Source organism: Electrophorus electricus, chromosome 20 (assembly GCF_013358815.1).
Source record: "Electrophorus electricus isolate fEleEle1 chromosome 20, fEleEle1.pri, whole genome shotgun sequence".
In the NCBI taxonomy this organism is placed as follows: Eukaryota; Metazoa; Chordata; class Actinopteri; order Gymnotiformes; family Gymnotidae; genus Electrophorus; species Electrophorus electricus.
The window spans coordinates 10,042,245-10,052,707 of NC_049554.1; the positions used below are offsets into that span (position 1 = coordinate 10,042,245).

At 37.3% G+C, this 10,463-nt stretch overlaps 1 protein-coding gene across 1 annotated transcript in view; it reads left to right on the plus strand.

Moving 5' to 3' along the window:
- The window catches only part of stab1 (stabilin 1), a 44,651-nt gene extending 36,242 nt beyond the window's left edge, over nt 1-8,409 (plus strand). Inside the window, 15 exon segments of the mRNA XM_035520538.1 lie at nt 286-478; nt 713-862; nt 2,286-2,390; nt 2,476-2,583; nt 2,772-2,965; nt 3,088-3,241; nt 4,497-4,621; nt 4,940-5,105; nt 5,201-5,307; nt 5,407-5,526; nt 5,796-5,942; nt 6,045-6,158; nt 6,395-6,550; nt 6,923-7,030; nt 7,136-8,409. Coding sequence (XP_035376431.1) covers nt 286-478; nt 713-862; nt 2,286-2,390; nt 2,476-2,583; nt 2,772-2,965; nt 3,088-3,241; nt 4,497-4,621; nt 4,940-5,105; nt 5,201-5,307; nt 5,407-5,526; nt 5,796-5,942; nt 6,045-6,158; nt 6,395-6,550; nt 6,923-7,030; nt 7,136-7,213 — 2,025 coding nt within the window. The 3' untranslated portion in view covers nt 7,214-8,409.
- Nucleotides 8,410-10,463: the final 2,054 nt, after the last annotated feature.

Consider the following 10,463-nt stretch of genomic DNA (forward strand, 5'->3'; position numbering starts at 1 on the left):
GGATACTGTTTTGACATGAAGTTCTGAGTGTTTGGCTGAAGCACCTTCTTACTGGTGCTTACTTGAAGATTCCCATAGACATAAGAGCTGTAGTTGTGAACTGAGCACATACTAGAGGAATCATTAAAAGTCAGAGTAACACATCATCATTCCTATAAGTGAATAACTGTTTGAGTCTGTTGCATTTTTTTCCTAATTAGTCTCCAAGACCAGAGTAGATTTACAAACCTCAGGGTGTGGCTTTTAATAATTAGGCTGAAATTTGTGCTGTCTCTTTCTCCAAAGAACCAAACCCATTTGTGCAGAATGCGCTGGGACTATGGCTATAGGCGGCATATTGGATTTAATATCCACCAAAGATCCTTTTTTGAGGACCCTTACACCTCTCATTTGGCCAGAATTGGCTGTAGCCAAGTGTGCAAGAAAAAGACGTGGATTTCAAAATGCTGTAAAAACCACTATGGAAGAGACTGTCAAGGTAAGCTTGTTTTCCCTTCAGAGCAGTGCAGTAACAGAGAACCAGGAATATCTTAAAGCAGAGTTCTTCTCGTCACCCTGGGGCCCATATTGATTTGCTTTATAAAAATGGCTGTGAATGATACTGTCAATGAGCCACTTGAAATCACTATCTTAAGAAACCCCCCCCAGAAAAGTGGTATGAATTGAGAAGTACATATACAGTAGTGATATGTATGAATTGTTTTTGTTCTAGTGTGTCCTGGTGGCTTGGAGGCTCCTTGCGGAGGACATGGTGATTGTGATGATGGGCAGTATAGTAGTGGGACTTGTAAATGTTACCCTGGCTTTACAGGCACAGCATGTGAGCTGTGTGAGGCCAACCACTATGGTTCTAACTGCACAGGTAACCTAACTGAACAGGTCACTTAAACTGCAGAGATCGCTTCATGCAGATACAGTCATGTATGACACCAGTGGTCTCCATACAATCAGTAAGCATTATTTGTTCTTTTATATATATATATATATATATATATATATATATATATATATATATATATATATATATATATATATATATATATATATATATATATATAAAATGTATGTGTGTGTGTGTATGTGTATGTGTATATGTGTGTGTGTGTGTGTGTGTGTGTGTGTATATATATATATATATAAAAGAGGATATAATATTCGTCAAATAACACTTCTACAGGTGCTATCTCACAGAGTCTATTTCATATGCAAACCTTATGTTTAGTAAAGAAACTCATAAAAAAGCAGGCACTGTATAAAGAAACCATACAGATCTTTACGGGGAGTAGAAGCTTAATCTTTGGTTTTAGCAAGTTTATAGCAAAGCACAAAATACATTTTATAGATGAAACCAGATGTTTACTCCTCCTGCTTTGTGTCTTGTGGCCTATGTCATTGGATATGTAGTCATTTTCACCTTTTGTGTAGGAGCGTCAGTGTGTGATAGCTCATGCATCAAGCATGATAATCAGGTTTCTTCTGCAGGTCTCAGGTCTCTTTCTGATAGGCCCCAAGAGCTTACATCATGCTTCACTGTTTGTCCTTGATACTGCGCTCTCCTATGCTCCTGTACAAGTTTGGCTTTAAAGCTCAGTGCTTCCACTCAGTGCTTGGTGACATCTTTTCCTGAGGATACCCCAATGTCTAGACTTTGTGGTGGCTTTGATCAGTTTAACTACTCTTCAAGTTCTCATTTGTGTTTTTGTATGCCAGTTGTGTTCTTATCTAGCATTTTTCTGTAATGTCTGCATGCAAGGACACACTCTTTGCACTTCTTTTTTCTTCATTTTAAATGTGGCTCTTTTCTACTGACCCATTGCTTTTGCATTACATGTACTGCCTATAATTTTTAGGAGGGCACTATATGCCCTATCCTTATTCTCAGGTAGCTGTCCTTTTACAATATGATGTAGTTTGTCATTGTTCTTTCAGGTTCTAGCATGTTCTAGTTCGCTTAGAGGTGTGCCAGTCTCTCTAGCTAGCATGCAGACCACAGACAAATCATATCGAACACAGCCAGTTTGGCTTGGCTTTGTGGCCTCTAGTGACAGCTTCAAATTGAACGACACCCAAATTCAAATGGAATATTATTGGCTGTGGTTACGTGACTGAAACCCAATTTGAGTGCATCTCTTCCTGCCAAATAGGATGCACTGTTGATTCTGGTAAAAAAAAAAAAAAATCTAGCTAAGTCAGTCCTTTTAACATATCAGTAACAAAAGCATTCATGTGGTTTTAATTAAAATGACACAAATCAACACCACTAATTAATTGGCCTCTGCTTGCAGCTTGTAACTGTACCATTAATGGCAAGTGTGATGATGGCCAAGATGGTGGTGGCAGCTGTTTCTGCAAAGAGGGCTGGACAGGATTATCATGCGAGTCCAAAATTGGTACAGGGTCTAACTTACTTCACCATGGTGACATCAGTAATCTGTGTTTTGACTGTCACTTATGACTCTTCTTGTGATTGATTAGAAATCAAGCCTGTTTGCTCCCCTGAGTGCCATTCTAATGCAGTGTGCCGCTCTGACAACCAGTGTGAATGTGAACCTCTGTATGAAGGAGATGGCCTCAGCTGTACAGGTACATCTGCCCTTTTAATTTCTCTGTCACCATAAAGCTGTAGTGATTGTGAAAAAATTAATTAATAGTATGTATATATAATAATTATTATTATTATTATTTTAAACATATGCTACTTTTATCAAGTGCTAGGTCCAATGCTCTTTAAGCCATGCTAATGTTTGAAAAATATTGTGCTTTTGTTCTAGCTTCTGCTCTCTGCAGTGAATATAATGGGGGCTGTCATGAACAGGCCATTTGCACACAGACTGGTATCAATGTCACTTGTACATGCAACGCTGGCTACTCTGGAGATGGCTTTGTCTGTTCTTCTATCAACCGCTGCGTAGAGGAAGATAATGGTGGTTGTAGTGATTTTGCCAACTGCATTGTCACTGGACCTGTGAGTGCAATGATTTGTATTGTTTTTTCTTTACATTTTTCTAATTAAGTTGAGGTTAGGTTTTAAGAACAGTGCAGACATTTGTCAACATAGTTTTCATAAAGTATATTTACACCTGTCAGAATGAGAGGAGGTGTGAATGTCTCCCGGGCTATGTGGGAAATGGAGTCCAGTGTCTCGAAAAGGTGGTACCACCAGTTGACCGCTGCCTAGAAGAGAATGGAGGCTGTGATGCCAACGCAGTATGCAGAGATTTGCATTCCACAGTAAGACTTTGTTGTTCTTAATGTATTTTATGTTGACCATTATTACTAGACACAATTTTGGCAGGAATTTGGGGTTTTAGACACCTTATTTTAACTTTAGACATTAGATTAATTCATTAGAAAAATTCTGATGGCTGTTGAAATATATTATATTCATGTTTCATTCCATCTTGGTTCCAAGACAATTAATACTAACATACATTCTGCTGAGTCTTGATTAACATGTATACCATTGGTTCAGGTTATCTCTGACAGTTCTACCTAGCCATTATTAGCAACATCTAACTACCAAAATTCACTGACCACTTTTTTAAGATACACTCTGAGTTGCATTTAATAGATAAATGTAAACGTACAGAATTTAGCACATCTTTTGACATTCTTAGTTCACCCAAAATCAACAGTCAGCAATCATGTGGTCAGAAACTATCCAGTGATACAGGGCTTGAGTATGGCTAATATAAACTGTGCATAGAATAACTACAAAGTGTTTCTAATAAAGAGGCTGGTGAGTACATAATGTAGACTATTATTGTTTAGAAATGTTAAATGGGACGCTGAAACAATAAAAACTGCAATATAAAAACCTCAGTACTCATACAAACACTGCATTTGGTTATTTGAATAGAAAAAGCTCTGAAATAAAGAATATCTAGTTTTCTTTTTAGGAATATAAAATCTCTAAAATCTCTGCTGCATCGTAGATTAAGTACTGTAACTTGCCATTTTCACAATAATAATCTCAATATTAAGCCCTTGGCAGTCCCCGTATCCAACTCTTACTGTACTATGTCTCCTTAATAAGGTTAAGCTCTTGGTCAGATGGAATATATATATATTATATATATATATATATATATATATATATATATATATATTATATATATATCTATATATATATATATATATATATGGTGTGTGTGTGTGTGTGTGTGTGTGTGTGTGTGTGTGTGTGTGTGTTTGTGTGTGTGTTTGTGTACAGTACAATTAAATATTTTTCTTTGCATATGCCAGCTCCTTTTTCTCTGCTGCAAATTATACATTTTCTTAATTATTCTGCTTTGTGAATTTTTCCTAATGAACCATAATATTTACCTGTGTGTACCAGATTCGTGACCTGTGGTGGGAAAATGTTATATATATTGCCCCAAATACTTTATACCATATAGATATATGAATATATGCTAATTCCCAAATGACAAAGTAGCTTTCAACTGTGAGTTTAACTGATATTTAATTGAACTTTTTCCCTTCAGCCAAAACAGCAGGTGTTTTCCATTTGAGATCACCAGCGGGGAAGTACAAGATGAACTACACGGATGCGGAGGTAGCCTGCAGTGCTGAAGGGGCTACCCTTGCTACTCTGTCCCAGCTCTCTGATGCTCAGCAGGTAGGACCTTTTCAGGACTGGCTTTGTCATTCTGCTTGTCCTTCCATAGGGTGCTGTAATTCCTTTGTATTGTATTTCATACTTTCATTAACTAACTCAAAATAACTCAGGGAAGGAACTAGCAATCATGTATTGACCACAATGAAAGTGGTCGTTTTGAGCTGCGAGAAATTTAATTTGCTTATTAAATGCCTAGTTAAAATATTTATAATTGGTGACCTTAGAAAAAAAAATTGATGGAAGGAATTCTTCATGAGCTGCCTAGCTCCATCAAGGAATACTGTGAGTTTACAAAACCTCCATCTTTTCTTGCCCCAGCTGGGTATGCACTTGTGTGTTGCTGGATGGATGGATGGGAAAAGAGTGGGTTACCCAATTCGGTTTCCCTCTGTGAAATGTGGTGACAACCACGTTGGCATAGTATTGTACAAAGATCCTGTTGACGTAAGCTCTCCTTATGATGCTTACTGCTTCAGTATGAAAGGTAATATAACAAAAATCATAAATGAATGTGATAAAGCTTGGAGTGAATTGCATTTACACTGTGCAAACCACAAATGTTTTGGTTTGCCATTTCAGAGGTGACATGTGAATGTGGACCTGGATACATTGGCAGTGGAGAATTCTGTAATGGCGACCTTGTATCTGTTGTTGCTACCAATTCAAATTTCTCTGTCTTTTACTCTGTAGGTAGTCTTTGGTCATTCTGAAAAGCTAAGACACAAATTGCATATTGTGGAGTATAGATTTTGCTGTCATGACCATTACGCTCTACTCCTCATTAGACTTTGCTGAATTATGCTGAGGCTGCCCTTGAAGGAAAAACTCTCCTGAACCTCCTATCAACGAGTTCATCAAACATTACAGTATTTGTACCACATGATGCAGGATTTTCTGCAAATGAGGCAAGTTGTTTGTTGGGTAAACAGACCATATCTGTTGTACATAAATCTGTTTTCAGGAACATTATATAAATGGAAAGCAAGTACTGTGGCCATGAGAGTTATGTCCAAAACTAAAAAGACCATGCTCAAGCATAGCCAAAACCTTTACATAGGCTATCCATTGCAACTACATTCTCTTTCATATCTGGTTGCATCATTTGCATGCATTGCTATTTGTGGGCTCCTGTAACTTCTTGTGTCTTGTCATAACCCATATGTACCACTTTCAGACTATATCATGGCGGGACATGGAATACCACATATCTGCTAACAACAGCCTTCACTTTTATGAGGATCTGAAGCATAATACAACAATCCCATCTCGACTGGGTTATAACCTTGTAGTAGCATTAGCCTCGGACAATACACAGGCTGATGTAAGTCTTACCAATCAATACTTTTCACATAGGAATGTTGTTTTTTTGTATGTGCGCGCACACACACACACACACACACACACATTGTGTTTATTCCTACAGGACTCCCCACCAGTGAAATTGGTGAATAAACAGATAATAATAGACTGGAATGTTCCAGCAACAAATGGGTTGATCCATGTCATCGAGGGACCTCTAAAAGCTCCACCTATCATTGTGAGTTACCATCTGTACTAAGGTTAATTTCACTGTATGTGTGATCCATCCTTAAAAAACAACTTCTGTTTATTATCTACTTTTCCAATTCTGAGCTGGTACACAAATATATGCCCTGAAAGATAAACTTTTGTAATAAAGAAATCTACAGACTGCTGGTAAATAAACATTTTAAAAAGTACTAGCATTGCATTGAGGGAAAGGTGGTGGTGTGTTTTTGTTTTTTCTTTTTGTAGGTGATGCCTTCAACTGCACCACATGTCCACCTACAGACTAGTGCACCTGCTGTTATCATTGTCTTGATCATCATTTTGATTGTCAGTGTTCTTGCTGGTGTAGTGCATTATTTCCTGAAGCATAAGAATGATGCCTTTCGTTTCCAGTACTTTAAAGCAAGTACATCTCTGCATATCTCTCAATGCTGTCTATTAAATGACTTAAAAAAATAATGTTTTTAAATAAAATGCTAACCTCCGATCTAAAACAGACTAAATTAGATACCGAAGTCTATCGCTGGCACTGCACAACTTCAGTTGTTCTCTACCACGTTCATAACTCGTCACTTTCTGACCACAGTACTACTGCTGATTGGGTATTATTTGCGTGGCTGATCATTATCAGAGAAGCAGTGACACTGTCGTGGTATTGGCTTCGAAATGCCACAGCTGTCTAGTTATTTAGACCACATAATTTGACTGAATTTTCTATAAGTTGATGTATGGATGGGCAGTTTGTAATGTCAAACATGCATGTTTCATTAACAGAATGAAGATGAAGATGGCGCATCCACAAAGGAAAGTGGGAGTGCAGCCATCGTATCCATACCTAACCCTTTATACAGTGGCTATAGAGCGTTTGCAGAGCCATTTGGGGTATAGGCTTTTCTCTAAATGCTTGAATACCTTAGCTTAGTACAAATGTATCTACATGAGCAGATCAGAAGGAATACACACTCTGAGCTGTTCTCTCTGTTTCAGGAAGCAGATCAGACTGAATCAGCGCAATCTGAACCACCTGCTGTGGAGGCGACACACACCCCAGACCTCTTAAACTAGGACCCAAGTGTGTGTTACCCAAGTTACTAATAACACAGGCACACACAAAGCTATTGTTATTAATAGTTTAATGTTATTAATAGTTTAACCATTTTCTGCATATAAACCTGTTCACTTTCAGCTTTGTTTATTAATCAATCAAAGACCCAGTCTGGAAATACTACTTGCAGTTTTGTTACATGAATATCATTTTTTTCCCTCTAATGTGTATGTTTACCATGCTCAGAGGTCAACTCTGATCTGATGATTGGGTGACTGTAGTGCTGTTTACTGTTACTTCTACTCCTGACTGGGGGCTTAAATTCACTATATGTATGACAGATATGTGAAAAACTAGCAGATTGTCTTTCCCATTCAACCTCAAGTTGTAATTTGAGTGAGTAAACCTACTGGTCTACCTGAATACAAGCTTGTAAGAATGGATCGTTGATAGCCATAAGACACTCATAAGGTAAAAAATCCATTTAATTTGAAATTAAAGGGTCTTTGGAATCAAGATGAAATGACTCATGAGAAAGCAGCATATATCCCAACTGCATATTACTAATGACAGTGGTATGAGATTTTTTTTTAACTACTGATATGACTTACTCTGGTGCTTTCTTATGAATTTTTATGGCATACTGTAATAAAACAAATTACAACACAGGCTCAATATATCTATTGGGCAACCAAAGAGGAGTCCAGTAATATTCACTTGATACATTATCAGTATGCATTTTATTACTCCACAGTACATTGTTAAAGTTCATTAGAAGGGGTACCTCCAAGTTTTTACATAATGGTGAAAAATAACCCTAGATTAGGTCTTCATGTTGCTTAACTGTTCCCTTTTTTCAGCAGGGGAGCATCTTAAAAGAACATCCTTGACTGCTAAGGTTTGATGATGACTAATGAGTATACTAATGAATATTGATCACCAGTGAAATTGATAACTATATAACTTACGTAATGTTGAAAGTATATTAGTGTTCATTTCTTGTTAACATGCTAATGTCCATTTACTTGTGAGCTGCTGTTAATCAAAATACTGATTAAATGCAACAAACAAAAGGCATATTCTGAAACAATTGCTTGGAAATGTGCTTGCTTGGAAATGAGCTCTAGCTGCACAACTCTGATAATGAAGCAGTTTGCATGCAGCTGGTTAAAGGGATGATGATTAAAAGCAGTAATGCACTCATTTTCTCACTTAATCTTCAATGGGCATTCCATTTTCATTTACTGATCTACAAGGTCAGAAGCCTAACCTTCAGCAGTGTAACAGATTGCCATGCTGTGATTATATCAACATGGTTATACTGTAAATGCCAGACCTGATAACTGCAAGCACCATGAGCATTTACACATCCAATTTATCCATTAATGAACCAAGCAAAACAATGCAAAAGTCTGTCCTTGAAGCCAGATCTGTCCTTGAAGAGGAAGCATGTTTTGAGTTTGTGTTACACTGACTTTGCAAGTATACTGCATATAAACAAAATATTTTCAAAATATCCCATATTTGGATTACAGATTACAGTTGAAACAGAAATTAATGTCTTTTTTGGGCATAGAACATGTCGGTGCTTAGAGAGCAAAAACTGGTTGACACCTGACAGCATCCTGTCAGATTGCTGCAATCCTCAACAATAGCACAATTACCACCACAGCCAGTGATCCAAATGATTTGCAAACATTAACATGAATCCATCTCCTGCAATCTAAAAACAACTCTAACATTACTTCTTGGTCTATTCAAAGGGAGGATTTATCAAAAGGATTTATCAAAAGGCAAACCCGGTGCTTAGTGTGCCTATTTTGAAAGATATGTTAAGGGATGTCTTCTATTAATGGAAGAGAAGCACTAAAAATGAAACCTGCAAAAACAGAACTGGTACGATGGCATGGTGTCAGTGGTGAGTGACATAAAACCATCTGTATTGTCATCTAAAATGATAATTCCACATTAAGAAACTGCACCAAAAAAATGAAAGATAAGCAATACAAATCCCAATTTTTAATCAAAAGCTATTTGTATAAGCTGAATACTGTAGAAATAATTGTTACAAAGACAAGCTTAATATTTTTCCTATTATACAACTCAAATTGGTGTTAAAAGCTTTGGTCCCTTGGTGCAAGACAGACACAGTACTTGATACCTGGGAGAGAACCATACAAGCCTCTTGTGGTTTCTTTGAACATACTTTCCGTATTTGACTGTTTAGATGTCCATGAAAGTGGTAAGACTGTATATCATCACAGTTGCATGGCCAGAGTGCACAACCAATTAGTGAATAAGATAATATTTTCAAGACAGAGATGGCTTCTAACAAATAATTATTTGCAAAACTTGCATGACAGAGCTGTGACAAGAATGGCCATACTGCTGAATATATGTGGCCTCAAGATGCAGGTAACTTGCCTTTTAAAATTTAGAGCCAATTTGCCATCTTGAAAGAGGATGACAGGAAAATTGAGAAATACATCCCACCGCATTAACTATGCTGGGATTGACAACGCAAAATAAGCTCTCCCTCGTTTAGCTAGCCTGTGTGTAAGAGTTCTCTACACTAACTTTAATTTCCAGCCTCACTTTATGAAATGGGACTCAAGAGTGGCCAAGACTCACAGAGGAGATTAATAGACAGACAATGGTAAATATTTATGGGGCAAATGTTTAGTAGTTTCTTTTAGGCTTTAGGACCCAGTGGCAGACAATAGGCCAAGAAAAATTTACTGGCTTCCTCCAGTTTTCACATGCAGTTCCCATCCCCCACTTCTGGTGTCCTCCTACATAGCACTGCAAAGCCTGATTGAATGGATACTTTTTATCCAGCAATAAAGAAACGCTAATGATTCACACAGACACTGTACAATTTATGGCCCATTAAATAGCTACTAATACAGAATGAAAATGTACTAATTCATAAATGGTGTATGGGATCATTTATTTACATGTATAGATGAAACACTGTCCTACAGATCAACCCCACAATTGTGGAAGCAGTACATGTAGCCTGGAGTCTTCAGGAAGATGCCCTTGTTGCAAATTCTTGTGTAGCCCGGTCAGAAAAGAAGCATTCGCATTGGTAAATATTGTGATTTGAAGCAATCTAGGGGCTCAAGTAAAGCAAAAATCTAGTCAGTAAATTAATGTTTTAAAGGGTCGTAAATGTAAAGAGGACGTTTACCTTTCATTTAATACTATACTGGTTATCTGAAGGACAACTGTTTTAACTGTTTCACAATTCCTCTAGACCCTGCCCCT